Source organism: Leopardus geoffroyi, chromosome C1 (genome assembly GCF_018350155.1).
Source record: "Leopardus geoffroyi isolate Oge1 chromosome C1, O.geoffroyi_Oge1_pat1.0, whole genome shotgun sequence".
NCBI lineage: Eukaryota > Metazoa > Chordata > Mammalia > Carnivora > Felidae > Leopardus > Leopardus geoffroyi.
The window spans coordinates 8,001,335-8,026,415 of NC_059328.1; the positions used below are offsets into that span (position 1 = coordinate 8,001,335).

Below are 25,081 nucleotides of genomic sequence, written 5' to 3' on the forward strand. Positions count from 1 at the left end.
TTTTCAGGTGTGGAGATCGGCTAGGGGAGGGAGGAGTGGATGCACTCGGCTGGCTTTTTAGACAAAGGGGGCTGGGCTCCCGGGCTCGCTCAGGCCTCCAGAAGGTCAACCGGACCCGGGATCCAGCTCCCAGCTCCGGTCTGGCCCCGCCCCGCCCCGCCCCGCCCCACCTGGCGTCTCCCGGCCCCGCCCCGCCACTCCTAGCCCTGCCCCTGCGCTAGTCTCGCGCACTTTGAAAGTGCGCGAGCTCGGCCGAGACCCGGGGCCGACGGTTGGCCGGGCGAAGCCATTTGTTACGCTACGTGGGGGGAGCTAACAGCCTACGCCTCCATATTTTTGTCAACTTTTAGCCTTTCAGTCTCAGGTGCTGGTTTTACTGTCGCCTTTAAGTCCGTTCTGTTTGCACAGCCTCCCGGAAGGGAGCCGTGCCGCTCTGGGGAGAAGGTCGTTGTGCCTCGGTGCGGCGTCCTTCCCCTCCCGACGGGGAGCCGGTGGGAGAGGACGGCGGCCGGCGGGGGGAGGAGGCGGCCCTAGCGCCATTTTGTGGGAGCGAAGCGGTAGCTGGGCTGCTCCTGGAACCGTCGCTGCTTCGGGTTCCCTGTCGGGCTTCCTAGCAGCAGCCTAACGGGTGAGTCGCGGCCGCTTCTCACCGAGGACGCCCTGGGGGTCTCGGCCTCCGCACGCCGCGGCCCGAGGCGGACGCAGCGGCTTCCGCCCCCGCCCCGGGAAGGGAGCCGTGGGGCCGGGTCCGCCTGGTCCTGCCCGAGCGGGCTCGCGCGGGCGCGACGTTAGGGGCCTGGCGCTGGGTGGCAGCCGGCGCCGAAGCCGGGACGCTGGGCCTGCGGTGCCGTGCAGCCCGGGGCGGAGCTTCCGGGCCCTGGCAGGGCTCTGTGCTTTCGTCGCTTCGCAAAGCGCCGGGGGACGCCGCCAGCCTGGGCCCTGTGCCCCTGCGTCTGGTCCTCGGGCCGCGCCGAAAAACCCCTCCCTCGGCCGCCACGCGCTGGCTTGTGGGAGGTGGCGGCCCGCGTCGCGAAGGACCTGTTGTCGCTGTCCTTGCCCGAGTGTGGGGAGCCCCCCGGAAGTCCCACAGTGAGGAACAGGGAGGAACTTTTCTTCCTGCTCTCTTCACCTGGCTCGCTGCTGCTGTTTCTCAAGACACAGCTTCTGCATCTGGTTCTTAGGGACATCAGCTTTCATTCCCACACACGTCTCAGCCCCCAGGATGATTATTTACTTCTTTCTGGCAGCGTATATCAGGGTCGTAGTAAATAACTGCTTGTTTGGTATCCTCTCCGGATGTTCCCCCGCCCCCAGTAACCACCTTGCCACCTGCGACTGACTTTCAGTTGAGCTTCTGATGCCTAGTAGGCACGGGCAAGTGTTTATAGCAGGACTGAAATAGCAAGGCATCGTGTTTTGTTAGGAATCACTGGCCTTGCCTTTGCCTCTTTTCGGTGGTAACCCGCACGTATAAGAGCCCAAACAGCAGAGATGTCCCCGGAACATGGAGGTGGTGGTGGTGTTAACCAGGTGATGATAAGGAAACAATTACTCTGGCTCGAGTGTCGGTCATTAATGGTTCTTTTTCCTTTAAGAAAACTAAGAGAAGATGTCTGAATATATTCGGGTAACCGAAGATGAGAACGACGAGCCCATTGAAATACCATCAGAAGACGACGGGACCGTGCTGCTGTCCACGGTTACAGCCCAGTTTCCAGGGGCCTGTGGGCTGCGCTACAGGAATCCAGTGTCTCAGTGTATGAGAGGCGTCCGGTTGGTGGAAGGAATTCTGCATGCTCCCGAAGCCGGCTGGGGAAATCTGGTATATGTTGTCAACTATCCCAAAGGTTCGTTGCCGTTTGGCTTTGCAACGCTCAAGCGTTTGTTTCTCATTCTAAGTCCGATCATGGCCTCGTTTCACGGCGAAACATCTCCTATAACCCAAGTATTTCTTTAAATGTTACTGTTAGCTGCTAGTCCTAATTAGTGAAAATTGGAAATACAGAATTTTTTTGAGAGAGAAAACTATGTATTATGTGAACAGATGCTGCCAAGTTAATGCCAAATTTAAGGAACCGCTGAGAATGCTTTGCAGTAATCAGCCTCTTGTAAATAGATTCTTTTCAGGTGCCCTGATGTTTTGCTTTGGTTTTTGGTCCTTGCAGGCTTCCATCAGTCATTCAGTTGATCTGATGTTTTTGCCCCCTTAAATCGATTGCTGTAACCCAAATCTGAATTAGTGCAACTATAATTTGGGGTTTTGGTCTTATTCTCACTGCTCCTTATCACTGATGTTCTAAATCTAAAAAAAGGAAATGTGAAGGAATGGTGCCAAGGAAGTAGGTACATTTCAGCAGAAGGAATTCGCTGTAGTTGATCTCTTTTGTTAAAACGCCATACCAACAAAGTATCATTTTTAACGCGATACCAACAAAGTATCATTTTTGATTAGTATGCAAGACTTTGACTTACACTTTGAGAACGTTTTTAACAGCAACTTGGGGTTTTTTTTTGTTTGTTTTTTGTTTTTCATATGCGGTTTTTCGAGCCATTGGCTATAGATTAATATTTACCCAAATTTAAAATGTCATGTAAGGGCACCTGGGTGGCTCAATTGGTTAAGTTCTTGATTTTGCCTCAGGTCATCATATTGCAGTTCTCAAGATTGAGCCTCGTGTCGGGCTCTGCGCTGACAGTGAGGGGCCTGCTTGAGATAGGCCCTCCCTCCCTCTCCCCTCCCCCTGCTCGCTCTCAAAATAAACAAACATTAAAAAATAAAATGCCATTTAGATGATAACATGTCAATACAGGTTCATCGGTTGTAACAAATGTCCCACACTGGTTTGGGGGGTTATTGATAATGGGGAGAAGCTATCCATGTGTGAAGGTAAAGGGGGTATGTGGGAAGTCTCTACCATCCTTTCAGTTTTGCTGGGAACCTGAAGCTGCTCTAAAAAAGAGTCTTTCTAAAAATCTCACTTAGTTCCTTTCCTCTTCCGAATAGTGAGGATTTTTGTTTGCTTTAATGTTAGTTTATTTTTGAGAGAGCAAGAGCGAGAGTGGGGGAGAGGCAGAAAGGGAGACACAATCCCAGAAGCAGGCTCCAAGCTGTCAGCACAGAGCCCGACAACATGTGGCTCTAACTCACAAACTGAGATCATGACCTGAGCCAAAGTCAGACGCCTAACCGCCTGAGCCGCCCAGGTGCCCCCCAAATACTGGTCTTGAAAAATAACCTAAGATTTTGGTTTTTGTTACAAAATCAATGTGAGTTCACTGTTGAAAGTTTATAAAAGAAAGAAAAAGAAAATTGAAATTACCCTTAAAATCCACAGCTGGAGATAAAAGTTGATTGTGTTTTGGTCCGTAACTTTTAACTTACAGGCATTAAGGTAAGCAGATATGTTTAGTAGGCATAAAGATATTACAGCACTGTTTTTTAACCTGTTTTTTTTCCTTCTTAATGTGTTTTAAAGTCCAAAATGAAGTAGAGTTAGTTTTGTTTTGATGTGCCTTTTGAGAGGAGAGAACAAACCATTGTAATCTTGAGATCCTGCAAAACCAGAGGTGGGAGGGAGTCCCTGCATTCGCACCAGAAAAGCCCTTCAGCCACTTATTCAGTCCCTCCTTCTGTCTTTGAGAGCTGATGTCACTCCTTGCCAAAAGTTTTCAGTATCTTACTGTTCTTAGAATCTTTTTGCTTGTCGTTGTTAGGTGTAGGAGTTAATACGTCCTAAGAAGTGTTAAATGGGGAGTTCACTGAGAGATTTCTGCTCATTTTGTTCAGATAACAAAAGAAAAATGGACGAGACGGATGCTTCTTCAGCAGTCAAAGTGAAAAGAGCTGTCCAGAAAACATCTGATTTAATAGTGTTGGGTCTCCCGTGGAAAACGACTGAACAGGATCTAAAAGAATATTTTAGTACCTTTGGAGAGGTTCTTATGGTTCAGGTGAACTTTGATTTCATTTGACAGTTTTTCTTCTCCAGTGAATTCTTTTCCCCGAATTCCTGCAGTTTAGTGACACTGCCCTTCATGTTCAGCAGATAGTATCTTTAACATTTGTTACATGTATGCATAGGGGATGCCGAAATGGTTCGGGTGCCTGGCGGGGTTAGTTGGTGGAGTGTGTGACTCTTGATGTCAGGCCCCATGTTGGGTCTAGAGCTCACTTAAAAAATTTGGGTTATACTCTTTCCCTTTGTGTATATATTCTATATTAACGTAGATTGTTGGGAGATTAAAAAAAACTTTTTTTTTAAGTTTATTTACTTTGAGAAGAGAGCGTGAGTAGGGGAGGGAAAGAGAGGGAGAGAGAACCCCACGCAGGTGTGGACCCTGATGCAGGGGTTAAACTCAGGACCCTGAGATCATGATCTAAACTGAAATCAAAAGCCAGGCAACCAATTGAGCCACCCTGGGTCCCTAAAAAAACACCTATTTTTTTTTTTAAAAGGGGGAGCCACCTGGCTGGCTCAGTTGGAGGAGCGTGCAGCTCTTGATTTCCATGCCGTGAGTTCAAGTCCCATGTTGGGTGTAGAGATTACTAAAATAACTTTTAAAGAAAGATAAAAAACACATTTCCTGTTTTTCCAATTTAAGAATGTAAACATTAGAGGGGTGCCTAGGTGACTTAGTTGGTTAGGCATCTGACTTCAGCTCAGGTCATGATCTCACTGTTCGTGAGTTTGAGCCCTGCATTGTTCTCTCGCCGTCAGGACAGAGCTGGCTTCAGATCCTCTGTCTCCCTCTCTCTCTCTGCCCCTCTCCCACTCTCTGTGCAGGCACGTGTTCTCTCTCTTCCTCTCTGTCTCAAAAATAAGTAGTTTAAAAAAAAATGTAAATGTTAGATCTAATTTATCTTTGCATTATAAACCAAGTTGTTAAAATTCTGTTTCATAACATGATTATTAACATGATCTGGATTCAACATTTACTCTCCTGTTGTTTTTACTTCAAGAATAACTTGGTTTAAATTTTAATTAAGCAACTCCATCCGAGTGAAGCCATTCAAATTACCAAGGAACTCTGATTTGGGTGTGTGTGTGTGTGTGAGATTTTAGTAAATTTCAGTGATTTTTTTTTTTTTCCCCCTAGGTCAAGAAAGATCTCAAAACTGGTCATTCAAAGGGGTTTGGTTTTGTTCGTTTTACGGAATATGAAACCCAGGTGAAAGTAATGTCACAGCGACATATGATAGACGGACGATGGTGTGACTGTAAACTTCCTAATTCTAAGGTACTTTACTCCTTTTTCCTCTGCTTTGGGAATTTCCTCTGCTTTGGGAATTTTTGTCAAATTTTGACAAAACTCCCTTAGAAGACACTGTAGAATAATAGTAAATGTACTTGGAAAAGGTAGTGGCGGGTATATTCCTGAAACATTTTGTCTCGTTAAAGCCTTAGGACCTTGATGCATGCTGAATGTTTTATGTTTGTTTGAAATACTTAGTTTATTACCTCTCTTACTAAAACTTCGTTCATTTTATTCTTTTTTTTTTTTCTTTGTTATTTCTGGTGAGTGAACAGTTTCTTACGTGGTTACGTGTTAAAGCACAAGGACAGTGAGAACACATTAATCTTGTCACAAAGGCCTAATTTGTTCCTAGCAAGCAAGACTTATTTGGAGAGTTACCATCTTTGCTAGGGCGTTCCTCAGTCATTGACTTTCCTTAATCCAAATAAACCTTTTTGAACTTGAAACCTTAAGACTTTGGAGGCACCTAGCTGGCTCAGTCTGTAGAGCGTGCAACTCTGGATCTTGTTGTGCATCTGGGCCTCGTGTTGGGTGTAGCGATTACTTAAAAATGAAATCTTTAAAAAATAAAATGTTACTCTTCGCTGAAGCATTAAAGAGAAGTGCTAATACAGAAGAATGTGTCTCCTTTTTAAGGACTAATCGCATATAAAAGGCAGATCGCTGTCGTTACATCCTCTATCATAATGCTCTTTTCATAGCTCATAAAATATTTCTCATGTTTTTCTTTCCTTTCGATTTGACCAGCAAAGCCCAGATGAGCCTTTGAGAAGCAGGAAGGTGTTCGTTGGGCGCTGTACAGAGGACATGACCGCCGATGAGCTGCAGCAGTTTTTTTGCCAGTATGGAGAAGTGGTAGACGTCTTCATTCCCAAACCGTTCAGGGCTTTTGCCTTCGTTACGTTTGCAGACGACCAGGTACTTTTCTCTTTAATGATAGTCCTCTGACTGGGTACTTTGTCGTGAGGATTTCCCATCCCGCTGATTGCCGTCCTCACCTGAGCTTTCTCACCTTGTAAGCTTTGGGATATGTGTGGGTCTAGATAGGCGTCATAAACCCTTTAGGTATTTTTTCAGGATGTGGCACTTAAGTGGGAGTGTTTTCTCTCTTTTGAAAATAAGCTGAAAAAGTCCGTGCTGCTGTTACTACAGCTAAATTCCATTTTACGGGTTTAAATGAAATGAGCTTATTTTTCCTCCCGCGTAGACACTGGCTTGAAATCTAAGTTTGATTGCTACTCTGGTGCATGAGTCAATGGTTTAATTTCCTTTATTTACATCCCCTATTTCTTATAGGTTGCCCAGTCTCTTTGTGGAGAGGACTTGATCATTAAAGGAATCAGCGTCCATATATCCAATGCTGAACCTAAGCACAATAGCAATAGACAGTTAGAAAGAAGTGGAAGATTTGGTGGTAATCCAGGTGGCTTTGGGAATCAGGGTGGTTTTGGTAACAGTCGAGGGGGTGGGGCTGGTTTGGGAAACAATCAAGGTAGTAATATGGGTGGGGGGATGAACTTTGGCGCTTTTAGCATTAATCCGGCAATGATGGCGGCTGCCCAGGCGGCACTGCAGAGCAGCTGGGGCATGATGGGCATGTTAGCCAGTCAGCAGAACCAGTCAGGCCCATCGGGTAATAACCAAAGCCAAGGCAACATGCAGAGGGAGCCAAATCAGGCCTTTGGTTCTGGAAATAACTCCTATAGTGGTTCTAATTCAGGTGCAGCGATCGGTTGGGGATCCGCATCAAATGCAGGGTCAGGCAGCGGTTTTAATGGAGGCTTTGGCTCAAGCATGGATTCTAAATCTTCTGGCTGGGGAATGTAGACGGTGGGGTTGGTATAGACTGGTGGGAATTCAAATTTTTCTAAACACATGGTAAGTATATTGTAAAATACATATGTACTGAGAATTTTCAGAATTGGTCTGTTCAGTGTGGAGTATATTCAGCAGTATTTTTGACATTTTTCTTTAGAAAAAGAGGAAAAGCTAAAGGAATTTTATAAGTTTTGTTACATAAAGGGTTGAAATATTGAGTGTTTGAAAGTGAACTGCTGTTTGCCTGATTGGTTAAAAAAAAAAACAAAAAACCCAACACACTACAATTGATATCAAAAGGTTTCTCCTGTAATATTTTATCCCTGGACTTGTCAAATGAATTCTTTGCATGTTCAAAATGGAAACCATTGATTAGAACTACATTCTTTTCTCCTTGTTTTAATTTGAACCCCACCATATGAATTTTTTTCCGTAGGAAAATCTCCTTTTTTGGAGATCATGGTGTCAGAGTGTTTGGTTCTTTTGTTTTCGTTTTTGTTTTTTTTAACACTTGTCTCCCTTCATGTGCAAAAGTACAATATGAAGCCTTCATTTAATCTCTGCAGTTCATCTCATTTCAAATGTTTATGGAAGAAGCACTTCATTGAAAGTAGTGCTGTAAATATTCTGCCATAGGAATACTTCCGTCTACATGCTCTCTCATTCAAGACTTCGTCATCACACTGCACAGGCTGCGTCTTTGACGGTGGGTGTCCCATTTTTATCCGCTACTCTTTATTTCATGGAGTCGTATCAACGCTATGAACGCAAGGCTGTGATATGGAACCAGAAGGCTGTTTGAACTTTTGAAACCTTGTGTGGGATTGATGGTGGTGCCGAGGCATGAAAGGCTAGTATGAGCGAGGAAAGGAGAGAGCGCGTGCAGAGACTTGGTGGTGCATAATGGATATTTTTTAACTTGGCGAGATGTGTCTCTCAATCCTGTGGCTTTGGTGCGAGAGTGTGCAGAGAGCAATGATAGCAAATAACGTACGAATGTTTTTTGCATTCAAAGGACATCCACATCTGTTGGAAGACTTTAAGTGAGTTTTGTTCTTAGATAACCCCGTTAGTTGGATGTGTTAAGTGAAACGATACTTGTATTTCCCCTCCCCTTTTGTCAACTGCTGTGAATGCTGTATGGTGTGTGTTCTCTTCTGTTCCTGATCTGTAAGTGTGGTCCTGTGAACTGAAGCTGGTGGGTTGAGAACATGGACTGAGCTTGTGGTGTGCTTTGCAGGAGTACTTGGAAGCAGAGTTCACCAGTGAGCTCGGGGTGTCGCCACGAAGGGTGGAAGTTCTAATGTCTGTCAGCTACCCATAAGAATGCTGTTTGATGCAGTTCTGTGTCCTGTGCTTGGATGCTTTTTATAAGAGTTGTCAATGTTGGAAATTCTTAAATAAAACTGATTTAAATAATATGTGTCTTTGTTTTGCAGCCCTGAATGCAAAGAATTCATAGCAGTTAATTCCCCTTTTTTGACCCTTTTGAGATGGAACTTTCATAAAGTTTCTTGGCAGTAGTTTATTTTGCTTCAAATAAACTTATTTGAAAAGTTGTCTCAAGTCAAATGGATTCATCACCTGTCATGCATTGACACCTGATACCCAGACTTAATTGCTATTTGTTCTTGCATTGTCCAAAGTGAAAAGTTTTTTTTTTGTTTTTTTTTTCTTTTGAAACCTAGTTTTTAATAAGTCTGGGTGACCGCACCTAAAATGGTAAGCAGTACCCTCCAGTTTTTTTATTAGTGCCTCTGTGCATTTGGGTGATGTTCTATTTACATGGCCTGTATGAATCTCCATTGGGAATCATGCCTTCTAAAAATATTCTTATTTGGGGGGAGTGGGAAAAACGATTATTTTCAAATGCTTTGTAGCAAAGCATAGCAGTTGGAAAGGAGGGCATTTCAGCACCTTTCTAGTTTGGGATTTGAAAAGTGGAATTAATTGCAGTAGGGATAAAGTAGAAGAAACCACAAATTTATCTTGTGCCTGAAATCCATTACAAAGCCTGATAGCTTTAAGAACTAGCAGGGTGGGATGTCTGTCTGAAAGTGTTAAGTGAAATGGGCTTTGTCCTCCACAGGTGGGGGAATAGAGTAACGTTGAATGAAATCGTTGACAGAAAACTCAGATTAGACTCTCACGGCGCATTGTGCAGTATGTAAAAGCAATAATCTATGATTCTCTGTTGTACTTTTTATGTAACTGCTGTGAGAGTTGAGCTTGTTTTCTGATGGAAGAATGTTAACATTTTTGTGTCGGTAGTTTACCTGATGCCCTTATCTAATTAGATAATAACTAGGTTTGTCATTTTTCAAGTTACGTGTTTTAAGCTTTTAGAAATGAAGTCGTCCTTTAGACTTGTGATCGCCACGTTGTTTCGTTACTCAGTTTCCTCTGTAAAAGGATCTTGCATTGTTTTAATTTTTTTCTGCATCTCAATTGCATGATTTCCAAACCCTGTACCATCTGAATTTTGCATTTTAGCACTTGCACTGTTACTCAGCAGCAGTAACATGGTAACACTTAAAATGGTATTCGGGGACCTCCAAAGACTAAACTGACAAGCCTTCAAGGAGCCCAGGGGTAAGTTCACTTGTCAATGGCATGGTTTTAATCCCTTACTTGCACTTGTTGTGAATCTAGTTTCCGGTCTTAGAAGGCTTTCAATGTGCAGCAGCCTTCTGTTATCAATGTTTGTGGTACTAGTAGCTGTGGGTATTTAATTCTACCCTTAAAATTTAAAAAAAGAAAAAAAGAAAGAAAAAAATGAAGTCTAGAAGTAAAACTATTTGGCAAAGATTTGTTTTTAAAATTAAAAGTCTTATTTGGTCATCTCAATGCATTCATTCTTAAAACTTTTTTGAACCAGTTGAATAAAAAATTTGTTGCCACCACAGTTTAGTGTCTGGAGTCTTACTGGAAAAATTCAATTTCTTTTTTCTATGTGACAAAGGTGATGGAAAGTTACTTTGGAAAAGTCTCGAAGTTCCCCTTTAATATGCACAAGAGGAATCAGGCAGAAACTCAAAATGAATTTTTACATGAGTGGTAAATATTTGGCTAGAATGAAACTCTTTGTTAAATGTTAGCTATTAAAACTTTAAGGAGGAATAGCCAGCGGAAATGACCTGAGATCTTTAAGGTTAGGTGAGCTTAAATTGTGTCCTTAGGGAAAGTATCTTAACCGCTTGATAATTCCAAAGATGTATGTGATAATTAGAATAATTTGTTCTTGAGTGCCAGGAGAGTAGCTCTTCATTGTGTAGGAGTTCTATACTCAGCTCTTGTGATTTGTGATCTGTTGTTTTAAGTATGCCCAAGGATTTTTGTGTTCATTGTGAGAATTAAAAAAAACTACAGACTTACCTATGCTATGGCCACTTAGTTCTGATGTCGTAGTTCTTCTTAAGGAATTGCCACATTTGATTCAGCTGTCTTCTGAATTCGAACATTATTTAGGTTATTATTTCCAAGTGCCGGGAACATCCTCACAGCTGAATTTAATTCTTAGCGTTGGCGTTACTAGGTCAAAGACTGCATGCTTTCAGGGCTTTTCAGATACATTGCCAAGTTGTCCTTTAGAAAACCTGTGTTGTCTTTGACAATGTGAAATAGTGCTGTTCTGTGTTTTTCTTGTCTGCTAGTTGGATAAGTGAAAAATTATATCTCACCAGTTGATGGCATGGGTTTTGCACATGGGAATCAGTCAGTACCTAACCTGAAGTATTGATGTTTCCGTTTTATCTACAAAATCACGATTCAAGGTTATCCCTGAACCAGTACTGCTATAATATATAAAGCTCTGTTAGAGATCAAGAACACGTCCCCAGACAATGGAAGAGTTGTCAGAGAACATGAACGGGCAGTTTATAGAAATGCAGATATCTGGTGCAGATACTGGACTTTGTAAGTCATGAAATGCAGATTTAACTGGTGATTTTCTGTGGGATTGGCACGGGTGATCTCACTTGCCTATGTCCCCTCGAATCCGGCAGGAAGCGGTGAGAAGCCCCAAGGGAGGGGCACCTGTGGTGGCCTTCTTCCCCGCAGTTTGCTTTTGGTTTTGGCGGTAGGGCAGTAACTGCCATGTTAATGTCTCTCGGGTCACGTTGCTGCTACGGTCTTTAAAGGGGTTTCTAAAAAGAATCCTTTTCTGATTGAAGACACAACGAATTAAAAGTTATTAATTATGTTCTTGATCCAGGGAATATAGTTAACAACTTTTGTGTAGACCCCATACTGGTTTGCTTCCCCACAATTCATGGAACCCCAGGACACTATTCCTCCCACAAACCATGTCTGTGTCTCGTTATCTAGAAACACTAATGCCCCTCCACTGTCCCCTTTGCAGCTGTCCTTGCCCCCGCCTTCTAAGCCAGCGCAAAGCATGTTTTCTGTCACCCTTCCCCCTGGATAGGGATGCTTTTCATACGCAGCAGTACATTTCTGATGATCGACAGTTGGAATGTCAACAAACATTAGACTTCTGGCAAGAAAACCCCTTTGGGTTAATCCCCATCCAGACACGGTTCCAATGTCATTTGTCCTCATGAAGGATTCGGCTTCTTTCCGTGGCAAACAGATAGGCAGGATGTTGCTATTGATTACAACTCTGTTCTTCAACTTAATCAGTGCTATGTCGTTATCAAAGCCAGCATCATGAGTATAGCCTTCGTGTATAAAAATGGCCTCGGCCCAGGCTTGTGTATAATGAGCTGACAGTCTCTTCAGGGCACCCATTCTGATCTCTAAGGAGGAGGCATCTTCTTTTTGCTCATATACAGCGTGAGCAGCTGTGAGGATCCAGTTGTCCTGTAGGAGTGCGCCTGCTGCCGTAGTTCGACCTAGTAATAGGACTTGCCAGGGAAAATCGCCAAGCTTTGCGTTTTGCCCTCCATATATACGCCCTCTTACGGTGCGAGTTGATATTCCACAAACTGGGGAAAGAAGCAGATACATAGAGCCTTTATAGAAACCCAGTGGTGTTTTTTTCTGTAATCTTTCCCACTTTGGAATTGTATCTATTTAATATCATCCAAAAATATCGGGTGAATTGGTGGGTGTCCACCCACACGGGCAAGTGAGACTGCTTTAAAACGGCACAGTTTGAACCTGAGGAAACCTTTTGGTATTAGCATTAGCTCCGCAGAAAATGAGGTGTATGAAAATTAGCTTTTAGAAACTAATTTGTTTTGCTGAAATAATCTGGCCTACACGATAGGGAGTATTAATAGGGCAGACGGGAATTGTCTGGGCTGATGTACTGGGGTGATGTGATTACAAATCCAGTGAAAGGAAATAACCTTTTCATTGCTTCTGTTTTCCTGCTTGTAAAATGGGGTATTTACCCTGTAGTTCTGGGAAAGCAGGAACTAAGGTCACTGTTGCAGGATTTGCAAAATCACTTTCGCCTTTGAACATTTAAACGTTTTGCAAATCAGAATGTTGGCAGTTGTAGCCAGGAACCTTCAGGTTCGGAAATTACTATTTTAGTCTAGTTGGTTCTTCCAAACTAAATTTTCCTGTGTGTATTGCTAACTAAATACACTCATTAATGTAGCAAATATGTCTCCTGTTGTGGCAGAATACTTGCACTAAAACGTACAAATGTTGTGTCAGCTAAGATGTAGTTTTTTTAAGAAAACGAATTTAAGCCAGATAACGCAGGAGTAATGAATACATTATTACCTTTCTGATTTTTTTTTTTTTTTTTTTTTTTTATTTTTTTTTTTTTAAATTTTTTTTTTTTCAACGTTTATTTATTTTTTGGGACAGAGAGAGACAGAGCATGAACGGGGGAGGGGCAGAGAGAGAGGGAGACACAGAATCGGAAACAGGCTCCAGGCTCTGAGCCATCAGCCCAGAGCCCGACGCGGGGCTCGAACTCACAGACCGCGAGATCGTGACCTGGTTGAAGTCGGACGCTTAACCGACTGCGCCACCCAGGCGCCCCAATACCTTTCTGATTTTTTTTTTAATCGCTGTACTCAACTACATCTTCAGAGCCAACTCTGGCAAAAAAAAATTTTTTTTGGGGTACTATTCAAAAGGCAGGTTGCATTAATGTTTAAAAACTAGATGTCGTTGAAAACAGTTGCTTAGGGAAATGAGTTATTAGCTTTGGGTTTTAATAGTTTTACAGAGAAGAAAAAGTTAACTCCACAGCAGGACTTGTGTTTATAAATGTAAATGGTTCAAGATAATTCTTAAAATCGTTTAATTTTTTACGCTCGCCTAGTTGTGAAGTCAAAAATAATCCAATGACTGACGTGCAGTCGGCACCTAGCAGCCCCTCCGCATGGGAAGGGGAGAGTGAGGACGTATTCTCTGGAAATAATAACTTGGTGTAAGAGCCAAGTGCTGAGGTTCCATTTCTGCCCAACACCAGCCAGAGCTCCGCTCGCTCCCCCCAGCTGTGCTTTCCATCAATTACGCGTCTCTTGTGTAAATGTATCCATTACCAGGCTCACAGACTGGGAGCGATTTTTCTCCTTTGGAGCTCGTCCAGAATCCATCAGCCCCACACACATATTTACCTGCAAATCATTGGAAAAGCAAAAATGTTTAACTGCATGGAGAAGGTGGTTGTCATTTGCTTGAATAGCCCCTTGAAGAATGTTGATTCTGGAGCATCATCGGGAAAGAGAGGTGTCTGAATAACCATTTTACATGATTTCATAAATAGGAGGTCTCTGCATTAACCATGTTTGCTTGCAAAGTGGAAACCTTTTAGATGTGTAACTTGAATATGTATCAAGATCTCAAGTGCTTAATGATAAGGTTTTGACTTGTTAAATTAAACCATTTGGAATATATTGTGTGTTTGTAGTAGTCATTTACTAGATAAGATCTGTTTTCAGATTCTTGCAAATTGACATTAAAGTCACTTGAGCTGTAATACTTCACTTAGCGGGTGGGAGTAGTGCCTTTTAATCTTCCCTGCAGCCTTAGCCAAAAATGTTGGCTAAAGTTTATTTTCAGATCCTGAGGGTTTAGGTTCCAAATCACTCACCCCCAACTTTGAGCACTTTGCTTACCATCCTCCGATCTCATCGTGTAGAAGATCTCGTTACAGCGATATTGAATCTCCGCCTTGTATGTGGTCACTTCAGGACCTGTGACGTACTGCACTTGGCCGTTGGGTAGATCTTCTGGCGGGCCGCAATCCACAACTGGTAAAGGGAGAGGGAGGAGTCAGGTCGCACTAACCTGATTTGTGTCCAGCGCTGACCGCGAAAGGCCAGACGGGCAGGTGGCTGTGCTGCCGGGCGCTGTAGCCCGAAGCTCCCCCTGTGTGGGAACAACGCTGACCCTCTTCCCTGAAAATGGAGAGGTCGGCCTTACTGTGATCGCAAAGCATCGCCTTCCTCCCGTTCCGACCCGAACGGCTAGGTTGCGGTGAGGCCCCTGGGGTGGGAGCCGCACGGTGCTTTCCAGAAGGAAGGGGTTTGAAGCCACCTGGGACTCCTTAGTGCCCGTGCCCTAACTTCTGACGGAAAGTTCTGGGGCAAAAGGGCCTCAAGGAAGGAAGAACGCGTCCCTGGAGAGCAGTACTCCGTTTGCAGTTTGGCCCTGAGAGTCAACAATAGGACGCAGAGGACTTGGGTTTGTGCTAAGGCTCCTTGTCCCAAACTAACTTTTTAGGAGATCTGGAAGTCCTAGTACCTTGAATTTGCATTAGAATGCTCACCCGTTAGGACACGAGTGTGAACGATCTACCCAGGTTCGATCTACCCAGGTTCGGAGATGAAGTGATAGCAGGCCAGAAGCCCTACTTCACGCAGGAGGTCGAAAACTCGACGACTCACACTGGACGTTCTTTCTCCGAATATTCAGAGCTTACACTGAGATAGCAACTTAGCCGTGAGCCTGGTTCTGTGCCGAGTGCTCCTCTGATTCTCCGCAGAGAGGTGCCCACGGCTACCTGGCTTCATTAAAGTGGCCGCGCTGGGGTTCGGAGCCGGACTCCCAGCTCCCAACGCTCCCGTGGTGCCGGCTCGCCTGCTTTGGAACTAAGCATTGGTAGTCTCGGTGGTGGGGCTGAAGCTACGAAGTGAAAGTGTTTCAATTGCCTGTGAATTCTGTGGGAACCCTTGCACAAAATGTGCACAAATACATTTACAGGGGCGCTGACCACAGCAGTGGATGTATTCGGAAAGACCTGGGGACAGCACACATGCCGTGGCGGGGATGCCACGCAGCCACTAACGAGGGCGCGATTCTCCTAACCCTTGGGTTGACGTGGAAAGAGAGCCCAACAACACGGGGGAATCCGTGCGATCAGACCGAGTCTCCTTTTGCTTAAAGAGTGTGGACTAGTGAGATACGTTAGGATACACACACAGCATGGGAGCTAAAGCACGCGAAGGCACGGACCTCCAAACTCTCAGGGGTAGTTTGGGGATGTGGGCAAAAGAGGCTCTCGCTGTAGGTTTCTGTAAACTTAGTTTTTAGACTTAACTTGCATTTTATCCCTGGGAAAACAACTTACGATGTGATTCTTAACTCACAGGTACACCCTCGCTCCAGTTTGGTGTGTATGTGTCCGCGCAGTGACCCCCGTCCCTACAATATGGTGGCCTGTACCTGTGCACACGTGTGAGAGCGTGTGTGACCGCGGGCGTGTTCTAACAGTGGGATCGCGGGCCTTAAAGTGCCATTTTCTCTTTCCCATCCTGCACGGAGATTTCATACTTGGAAAAAACAGTTTTAAAGATTACGCTTGTTCAAAGGCGATACTTTTCCTAGTGGCTTGGTTCCCATTTAACCTGTAAGAGCGCCCGGAGAGGCCGGGGAGGAGGAGCAGGTTTGGAACCCGGTCCCCGAGAAGCGGACCATTTCAGAAGAGACCGGAAGCAGGCACGGGCGGCAGGAGCCGCGCGGGGATCTGGGGTCACGGGGCCTTACTGCTGCACTGCGGCATCGGCTTGTCCCAGGATCCGTCTTTCTGGCACACGGCAGCAAATGACTTGAGGGGCAGATGACCCTAAAGAAGCCGGAAAGGGTTGCGTTACTCGTTTGTATCGGGACCCCACTCCCCGAAGCTCCGCTCCCGCAGCAGTGCCTGGGTGGGGGCTTGGGGGGGGAGGTTCGGGGGGAGGGGGGTGCCGCACCCACGTGACCGGCCACACCCCCGACTCTGCCTCGGTGCCCATGCGCGCTGGCGGCCGACAGCTCTGCCCGTTGTGTCGCCGATGCCGCAGACCTCCTCTCCCTCTCTAAGAGAGGTGTTGGCGCTGCAGGGATCAAATGGTGACCTCTGCGGCAACTGCGGAATACTTTTCGCTCTCCACTGCAATCCAGGAACACAACACATCCAGTGCCTGCTGCTTTTTCACCAGTTCTTTACATAAAGGGCCAAAGGGCGGTGGCCAAACTTTGGGGAAGGCCAGCCGGCTCCCGCGTGGAGCGAATGTGCCCGGAGTTTTCTAGCCTTGTGGCCATCAGCTGGGGGGACAGTTACTAAAAATACTTTCCTAGGCCTCGCCTGTGCGTTCTCAGTGATTGCTAGAATGGTTTGCAGAGAACGTGTCTGACTTACTGAAACGTTATTTTAAAGTTGGAAGTGAAAGATCACTTGGGCAGAGCAGAAGAAGCCTTTATGCTTTCAAGGGAGCAGGAGGGTTTTTTGTTCGTTCTTTTTCCCTTCCACACCCCCCCCCCCGCCCCCCAGCAGAAACTGAAGAGGTTTGCTGTCCAAGGAGCTGCGGGCCAAGACCCTGGCCGGGAACTTTGCAAGGTGGGAAAAGTGCCGGGTTTTGTTTTGCTTCGTTTTGGACTCACTCCTCCGCAGGACTGGACTGAATAGCTAACTATCGTTTCCGTGTTATTACTTTGTACCGCTGGGATTCAGTGACAATTTTGAAGAACATAAAGAGGACGTGTTAATCTCTTACCTGTGCCCCTGAAGCAACACAGTAAGCATTTTTAAAAAAATTATCCTCCCTCACCCTTCACAGAGGTCACTATTTATAACTTTGCAGAATGTACCGTTTCCTAGTGCCGCTTAATCTTTGGTGCGCCCGGGACTTGTGGCACGGAAAGGTCGTCACGTGACCGGGGGCGGGGCCTAATTTAATGCCAGGTGGTAGCCCGGGCCTCTCGAGCTGCCTTAGGGTGTGAACAGGGAAAAAATCCCTTTTAATCACCAGCTTCGGAGAAGAAAAGGGCTTCTTCTTTTTTTTCTTTCTTTCTTTCTTTTAAAAGTTTATTTTGCTTATTTTGAGAGAGAGGGTGGGAGGGGCAGAGACAGAGAGGGAGAGAGAGAAACCCAAGCATGCTCAGCATGGAGCCCGCTGTGGGGCTCAAACCCAGAAACCGTGAGATCACCGCCTGAACCGAAATCAACAATCCGTGGCTTAACTGACTGAGCCGCCCCAGGTGCCCCTTAGAGCTTTTTGCATAAAGAACGAAAGAATCCTCCATAGACCTCTCTCTTCTAGGCCAGCTTATCTCTTTGAATGTTAGCGGCTAATCGTGGGCCAAAGAAAGCCCCGTGCTGACCACAGCTATTTTGCCACTTGCACCCATCTGCCCATACGAATATGTAGCCACGTAAAAACCGGTCATGGTCCTGCTGCGCTTGGAGCTCTGTGTTACCTTACCTGCAGGAGCTCGTACCCAGTCTCGCAGAAGACGGCGAAGCGGTCTTTCAGGACGTACTGGGCTTGCACAGGCGCGAGGCGGCCATTAGGTGGAGCCACCGGACCAGGGCAAGGCCGAGCTGCGCGGGGAGGTGGGGGGGGGGGGTTGGAAACCGGGTTTAGGGGTGTTGATGCGGCCTCTCGAAGGCCAGTCTGAATGCAGCCATTTCAAGGTCTTGATTTTATAGCCGGAACACTTAACACACAGAGAGAGCTCGCCACAAGTGGGGTAGACCGCTTCAGAGTTCAAACCAGAGGCCAGATGACCCTGTGGGGCGCGTATTGCACCGATCGGGATTAGTAGCCGCGCCTGGGCCTCCCGGAAAGCGGCGTTGCCCGAGCCGGGCACCCGGGGGAGCGTCTGCTCTGCCCCGGGGACCTTAGAGTCCCTGCCGCAAACCAAGAGAGAGGGTCGCTTGGAGGAAAAGAGCTAGACCCGCATTCGCAGCAATTACTTTTAGCCTCTCTGGGCCTCCCATTCCTCTAGGGGTCGTGAGGGCCGGATGTAAAGGCTAGTGCCTTGCTGAGCGCTGGGCCAGAGTGGGTGCGGGTGACCGCCCACAACAGCCCGGAGACACCTGGGGTTCCGATCCCCACCGGCACTCAGGGAGCCTGTGCTTCCCCCTCGCCAGCACCTGCTCACAGCGCTCAGGCCCCCGGGGACACTGCCTTCCACTCCGGCCCCCAAACCCCAGCCTGGTGTCACCCTCCGCTTCCCCTCTGCCACGCCAGTGGTTTGCTAAGTCCCCCCAGCAGCGGGTCTCGGTGCCCTGGGGTGGCTCTCAGTCCCTTGCTGTCCCAGAGCCCTGCCCACCAGCGCCCCCTGCGCACCCCCCACACCCCCACCCCTCCCCTGTCTCCAGGGACAACCCTGGTGGCTGCCCAGCACCCAGGCCAGAGCCCTGCTCCGCTCTGCCTTGGCCCTTCACCCACCAGCCCCGCAAACCTGACTCCCCCTTTGAGTTGCTCTGAAAGCAGCACTTCCGTTGAAGATGTGTTATTACTCTGACCTACAGGAGAAGGAATGAACCGGGGACAAACCAGTCGGTCTCCTAGTTCCGGTCTCCCTCCTCCCGACCAGTCTCGCCCCTTCCCACGTTTCTAGCCGAGGTGGCCCAAGGGTCAATCTTTTCTAATCCAGTTTCCTCGTTTAAAAAATGACTCCAATCCCCATAATCCCAATTAGCACTTCCTCCAAGCCACACCCTGTGCTCAGCGCCTTCCCTGCATCAGCCCAGGAAGGAACACCTTTTGAAGGAGACATTGTTCTTAATTGGGACGACTGGGACATTACGGCTCAGAAAAGTTATGTGAGAGGTTCGGCGTCACATAGCCAGGCAACAGGTTCGTGCCTGGACACACATCTAGGCAGCCTGACACCAAAGCCTGCACTCTGATTTCCTGGATGGGTGGGTGGTTGGAGAGAAGGATGGATGGATGGATGGATGGATAGAAAGATGATGGATGGATGGGTGGATGGAAGGAAGGCAGGCATCAAGGATAGAGGGAAGGAGGGAGACATACTCTTTCCCCTAAGAGAAGGTGATCTTGCCTGGAACAATCCTTTCTTCTCTTTTGCTTATAACTGTCTTGCCCCCTCTTTCTTCCTGGGAAGACCCTCATGTCTGTACACCCCCCTTCAGAGCTCCCCTCCACTTGGTAGATGGGATGCTGCCCAAATCATGAATCATTTAATGAAACCAATTAGATCTTCACATTCACTCAGTGGGATCTCGTTTTCTGGTTTTGATGGCTGGACGTGAGGGGTGGTGCAAGAGGGCACCCCAAGATATGACTCTTTAGCATAAGGATTGTTTTGAGCTGGTTATTTCCAGACATTGCAGACACAGGAGAGGCTCTGAGAACAGAGTCGAAGTTTTCCTCTTGTCAGGGAACTTTATGTTTACAAAAGACACGTCCATTTTGTAAGCGTGTCCCCCTCTCTGCCCTAGAAGAAGGATGAATACGTCGCTAGAAAACTCATCACCGGAGAAGGCAGGGTCTATAAATCTGTATTACGGGCCTTACTTTCATTTCCCATACTTTTCCTGGTCATGTTACCTGCCCGTAACTGGCTCCCTGCCCCCCTCTCTTTTGTCTTTAGTTGAAGATGGTGTCGAAGCCCGAGCTCTAAGTCCCCATTGTCCCCTGGGTAATCTCCCACGTGTGCATGAGATGTACCTGTTAACAAACTTGTTTGATTTTCTCTTGTTAATCTGTCTTTTGGTCCCAGCTAAGAATTTAGGAGGGAATTATTTTTTCCTCTCTTACAGAGGAAGGAGGGCTGGTTGGGTGGATGGAAGAGGGAGGGACAGGAGGAGGGGTGAGGAGAGGGATGGACACGTGGGCGGATGGCATTTCCTCTTGGGGTACCATTGTCTCTCACAGGCCATCCCCGCCCCCCCCCCCAGCCTGTTTTGTCTTCTGGTGGAGTTTGGGACATACTATCCCAAACTACAGCACCTTGGCATGTTGAATATCTTCTTAAACTGAAGGAGTTTGAGAAAACAGAAACAGGGAGATCCCTCAGACCTCTGCTCCCCGGCCCTTTGTCATTGTCACAGTCAGAAGACCCTCATGTACTGTCATGTGACAGGTGCCCTCCTTGTGCCAGGAGGGAAGGAGCATCCTTATCTCTAAAGACAAAGGGAGCCAAGAAGAATCCGAATAAACAGGCCTTTCTAAGTCCTCCTCCCGGCACCCCACCCCCCACCGCGTCTACCACACTGACCTTAACGTGTCATTTTTTTCCCGTGACCATCCGTCCACCTTTCTGCAAACCCGGCACAAAAGTACACAGGCCTGTTTCTTTGGGTCTTTCTTGCCTTGTGATGTCTCCCGTGTAGAACTTACGTGAAATAAATCTGGACGTGTTTCTCCTGTTGATCTGTCTTTATCAGTTTACTTTTCAGACCCAGCCAGGGACCCTAAGAGGGTCAAGGAAAACTTTTTCTCCCCCTACACTTCCCAGGCCCAGCTAGGAAAAGTCCCATCCCGTGTGGCTCCTTGACTCTCCCGAAACAGCTTCCTGCTGGGATCTGAGACCCACTGGCCCTCCCTCACCTGTGCTGGTGTAGTGGACCTTCCAGCCCGTGTGGTCCCCCGACTGATCCGTGACAAAGGTGATGGTCACCACGTTGCTTTTTGTTTCAATCCTGCCGGGCAACGTCGTCCCGCAAAATGGGCCATGTTCCTCTTTGTCTGTTTGAATCTGAAGGCAGAAAGGGCCGTGTCACCTCAGGACCCGCCAGAGCCAGATGAGGTCCAAATCCCGGGAACCTGACCTTGAGGGAGTCGTAGGGGCACAGGGTTTCAGGATGCGTCTCCACGTCGAAGGACCCCACGAAGTCCAGGATGATGCTGAACCCCTCCTCCAGGTGGATGCTGTAGGAGCAACTGGACAGTTTGGGGTACGGCTGTGGGTATTCAGGGCTGCTGAGCACCCCCGACCGGCCGGTGAAGACCTGACCTGAACACAGGGCTGAGAGAGGGGGTGTTCCTGTGAGCCAGGGCGCAGGCAGCTTGGCTCCGCCCCGTCCGGCTGTCCTCACTGCGGTCCGGCCCGGGGCCCGGCGCAGGCCCGCCCCACAGACACCTCCTCAGACCGAACACCCCACCCCAGTGGCGAAGGGACAATCTGGAGTTTCTCGGGCTTCCTGGCTTTGGCTGAAACAGGTGACACCCAGATGTACATCCTCCAGGCCCCACTCACACCCCTGGGGCTCCTGGGCCAGAGTCACAACCCCGGGGGGTAAAGAAGTGAGCGAGGTCACCGGCGGGGTTGGGGGGGGGGCAGAGGGGGGCGGAGATGGGGGGGGGTGAGGGATCCCTTCCTTATCTACCCCTGACCCCAGCAACTCCCAAGTTCATCCACCATGGGGCTCCCGCCCGCACCCGGCCCGGAGCAGTCCAGCCTTCCCTGGTTCCCCACGGGGAACAGCGGGGCCCTCTCTTGTCCACTTCCCCTCCCACCCTGGGCCTGGGATCTGCCCCGGGGGTTGGTTGAGGGAAGTTCAAGTTCACACTGATCAAGCATGTCTGGTGCCCTTTCCCCACTGGGCCAGCTGATCGTGCACTTGCTGAGGGAGCGTCTATACCAGCCATGGGAGGTCTCCGACCACCCCTGCCCCAGGCTGTAGACAGGGGGTGTGGGCATTTGAGCCCGGAGATTTCCAGAACTGAGGAGTCCCAGCACGGCCTTCCTTGCTCTGTGTGGCTGCTCCCCAGGGGCAGAGGGAACAGCCCTGGGTGTGGGGGACCAGACCCCCCATCAACACAATCTCGCCGGGCCTCTCTGCTCGGGGTCAGGCTCCCCCAGCCCAGCACACGTGGGACAGGAGCCATTCTCTGAACAGGAGCTGGTCTCAGGATGCTCCCAGCTCAGCCCCTGGGGACCTAGTGGGGCGTAGAGAGAGCTCGGTTTCCCTGTGTGAACTCGGGCCAGCCCTCGCCCCTCTCTGGGCCTCAGTGCCCCACCTTTCAAACGGACTGGGGGCTGCTGAGTAAGCCTTTCTAGCAAAGAGGCCCGTGGCCCGTGGAGGGGACTCCCACTGACCGAGGTGCCTCCAGGCCTCGATGAGGGTAGGGAGAGAGGGGAAGCGGCCAGGGTGCACACCGCAGCCCTCTCCCCACAGGGCCCCCCAAGAGACACAGAGCAGAAGGTAGAGGTGGAGGCAGGTTTATTGTTGGGTCCGGGGATGGGGCGGTCGGGGGGGCTGCAGCAATCTCGGCCCGACCCAGACCGGAGCCGGAGGTGAGGCTAGGGGCTCTGCTCTGGAAGAGAGAACAGAGAGGGAGAGACACTGGAGAGAGACACTGAGCAGCGGGAGGCGGGGTCAGCACTGAGGCCGGGGGCCGCCCTCTCGCCAGGACACCCCCGGGTTTCCTGCCGTCTGGCCACCTGGCGCCTGGCAGGAGTTCAGAGGGGGCGGGCAGTAGAGGCCGAAGGGGCTGGCCTGCTGGGAACCAGCCGCTTTGAGCACGCCCTGTCCACACTGGGAAGTTTTGTGCAGGGAAGCTTGTGTGAGCCAGGCCCGCGTCCCCCACTCTTCCCATCTGGGGGCCCAGGGCGGCTGTATGGGGGCGGGGGGGGGCCCGGAGCCCAGACGGGATACACGGTGGGGACCCAACACATGCGATTTAAGGGAACGGGCTGAGGACCAATGGCCGAGCCGAGGGCAGAGGGAATGTGAGTGGATGGGACACACGGCAGGAGGGGACAGAAGGTCAAAGGTGGGCCGGCGGCCTGCCAGGAGAAGGGCCCAGTGGGCCAAGGCCAGGGGTCCCTCCGGAGCCCCGGGCAGAGCGGCTATGGCCTTGAGGAGCTGGCTGTATCCTGGGCCAAGGTGGGGGCTGGGCTGGGCGCCGTGTCCGCCCCGCCCCCACGGCCACAGCTCACCTGAGCACGTGCGCTTGTTGCGGTGGAGAACGAAGCCCGCGCGGCAGGAGCAGTAGAAGCCACCCAGGTGGTTGTGGCAGTGGTGGTCGCAAGGAGGCGCCTCTCCTGGGGGCACCTGGCACTCGTCGATGTCTGGGGGAGGAGCGGGCCAGGCGGGTGGTCAGAGGGAAGGAGACGAGGCCGATCTGGGGCCTCACGGCTGAGACGAGAGGAGTCCCCTCATGTCCCAAAGAGGCTGGTGCCCGGCCAAGCATGTTCTAGGCCCAGGGGCACCGTAACGTCCCCGGGACGCTTGGAGGTAGACGTCAGCACCACCTTCTCCAAACCAGGGACAGGTGAAGCGTCCTGCTCCGAGTCACCCAGCTAGCGGGTGATCGGTCGAACCCACCGAGCAGGTTCCGCCAAACCCCGCTGCACCCTCCTGAGGAGCACAGAGAGGTTGAGCCACTTGCCCAAGGTCACACAGCGGCCCACCCCCCGCCCCACCCCGGAGCCGCCATGTGAAATCAAGGGTCAGGCTCCAGGCCCACGCACAAGTACAGTGTTCCGGGCCATCTGTTCTCGGCGGAGTAAGTGGGCTCCCTGGGCCCCTGCACCACAGCGGGGGGGGGCTGTGGGCACGTCCCTGGCTCAGCACCGTCAGGCTCAGTCGGAGGGCGGAAGGCATGGCTGTCACCGATATTTGCACCGGGGATGGTGTTGGACTGAGCTGCGGACTTCTCTCCCGCTGGCTTGGCAGGAATCCAATCCTCACCTCCTCGGGGAGGTGAGGAGGCTGAAGGGAGAGCTGGCCTGGCCCAAGACAGAGTCGCCCCCGGCCCGCAGATGGGCCCTCCCCCGCCCCCACCTCCTCTCGGCTCACCCTCTGCCGCATAGAAGGCCTCAAAGCCCGTGAAGGGCTTCTCATTGGAGTAGTCGGAGTGGAAGGTGACATCCAGGCTGGAGGCCGGCGAGTAGAAAGTGTCGTTGCCGGGGGCCCGCTCCGTGTCTGTGCTCTCCTGTCCGCACAGCGTGGCCAGCACCTTGGTCCCTGAGCTCAGCTGTAGGGTCGGGGTCACAGGGAGGGAGGGCAAGACGCAAGGCCCGCCGTCCCTCCGTCCCTCCTTCCCTCCCTCGGAAGCCAGACCCTGCTCCCACGTGTCCCTGCCCAGCCCCCCCCCCCGGCGGGGCCCCTTCGTCGGGAGCCCCCAGCCCCCAAGAGGGTCCGGGTCACCCCCCGCTCCGTCAGCACCTTGACAAAGTCATACTCGCAGAGGTAGGAGAGCTCCAGGTGGAAATGGGTGAAGTAGAGGCCCAGGCGGTAGCCGGGGGGAGCCCTCAGGGTCCAGCGCTGGTCCTGGTTGTTGCCATACTCCCCGGGGAAGCCAGGAGATGCCAGGCGCCCGAACACGGGCTCGGGCCACTGCGGGCCCTGTGGTGCGGCTGCTGAGCCCCACAGCAGGCCCAGGAAGATCAGCAGCAGCCTGAGGTCGGCGGCACGGGGGTGGGTGAGGGCCCGGAGGCCTGTCCTCACCCCTCGCCCCTGCGGGGGAGGCTGGTGGAGGGGGGTGCGGTGGTCCACTCACCTCATCGTGCACCCATCCAGCTGACCAGGCCGGATCTGGAGCCTCACGGTCTCACCTTTGATCTGTTTGTCCAGTGCCCGGCCCTGCCCCCAGCCTCCCTGACCCTGGGATTCTGGGAATTGACCCCGTGACTCCTGCTTGCCCCGGCTTTCCGGCAGGGAGGACAGGACGCTCCAGGAGCCAGGAATTGCACCTGGATGACAGATGGCCCCGGAATGAATCTTGGCTCCGTCCCTCACCCTTAACTTCTGTGTTTCCTCCTAAGGCCGGAGGGGGGCCTCCGTGACAACGATGGCTTCTGGACGGAGGTGGGGGATGCATTTATGTTTGCTCCCTCCTGAAACCCTATGCAAGATGGGAGAGAGAGGTTTCTTAAATGTCTTTTATTTTTG

The 25,081-nt window shown here is 49.9% G+C and overlaps 2 protein-coding genes across 16 annotated transcripts; one reads left to right on the top strand and one right to left on the bottom strand.

Moving 5' to 3' along the window:
- The first annotated feature begins 290 nt into the window (after positions 1 to 290).
- On the top strand, positions 291 to 9,979 carry LOC123597171 (TAR DNA binding protein). Of its 12 annotated transcripts, none has more exons than XR_006712017.1 (8): positions 291 to 628; positions 1,596 to 1,847; positions 3,788 to 3,951; positions 5,098 to 5,238; positions 6,004 to 6,174; positions 6,553 to 8,796; positions 9,164 to 9,237; positions 9,568 to 9,822. XR_006712017.1 is itself a non-coding variant. In XM_045475600.1 (7 exons), exons 2-7 carry the CDS (start codon positions 1,610 to 1,612, stop codon positions 7,694 to 7,696), a joined length of 897 nt encoding a protein of 298 aa, XP_045331556.1. In that variant the 5' UTR covers positions 356 to 628; positions 1,596 to 1,609; the 3' UTR covers positions 7,697 to 9,979. The 12 variants fall into 12 exon arrangements, 2 of the variants coding, with proteins under 2 accessions (XP_045331555.1, XP_045331556.1); XR_006712018.1 differs by having other exon boundaries at positions 355 to 628; positions 6,553 to 6,679; positions 7,641 to 7,780; positions 8,315 to 9,979; XR_006712019.1 differs by having other exon boundaries at positions 355 to 628; positions 6,553 to 6,679; positions 7,641 to 7,780; positions 8,514 to 9,979.
- MASP2 (MBL associated serine protease 2) lies at positions 8,697 to 24,819 on the bottom strand. Of its 4 annotated transcripts, XM_045475594.1 has the most exons (11): positions 24,690 to 24,819; positions 24,356 to 24,587; positions 23,987 to 24,164; positions 23,125 to 23,256; positions 21,011 to 21,207; positions 20,790 to 20,937; positions 17,688 to 17,806; positions 15,991 to 16,069; positions 14,121 to 14,255; positions 13,545 to 13,619; positions 8,697 to 12,020 (listed from the first exon to the last, which is right to left on the bottom strand). In XM_045475594.1, the coding sequence occupies exons 1-11, from the start codon at positions 24,692 to 24,694 to the stop codon at positions 11,257 to 11,259; spliced, it is 2,064 nt and encodes a 687-aa protein (XP_045331550.1). In that variant the 5' UTR covers positions 24,695 to 24,819; the 3' UTR covers positions 8,697 to 11,256. The 4 variants fall into 4 exon arrangements, with proteins under 4 accessions (XP_045331550.1, XP_045331551.1, XP_045331552.1 ...); XM_045475596.1 differs by lacking the exon at positions 8,697 to 12,020 and having other exon boundaries at positions 13,118 to 13,619; XM_045475595.1 differs by lacking the exons at positions 23,987 to 24,164; positions 24,356 to 24,587; positions 24,690 to 24,819 and adding an exon at positions 23,659 to 23,971.
- Between the last annotated feature and the right edge of the window lie 262 nt (positions 24,820 to 25,081).

Coding starts and splice junctions, on each gene's coding strand:
- LOC123597171 (XM_045475599.1), top strand. CDS start 1,610: ATGTCTGAATATATTCGGGTAACCGAAGATGAGAACGACGAGCCCATT. Junction 1,848..3,787: donor TGTTGTCAACTATCCCAAAG/GTTCGTTGCCGT, acceptor CATTTTGTTCAG/ATAACAAAAGAAAAATGGAC. Junction 5,239..6,003: donor GTAAACTTCCTAATTCTAAG/GTACTTTACTCC, acceptor CGATTTGACCAG/CAAAGCCCAGATGAGCCTTT.
- MASP2 (XM_045475594.1), bottom strand. Junction 21,208..23,124: donor CAACAAGCGCACGTGCTCAG/GTGAGCTGTGGC, acceptor CCCCTCTCTCAG/CCCTGTGTTCAGGTCAGGTC. Junction 12,021..13,544: donor GCTCCCAGTCTGTGAGCCTG/GTAATGGATACA, acceptor TTCTTTCCCCAG/TTTGTGGAATATCAACTCGC.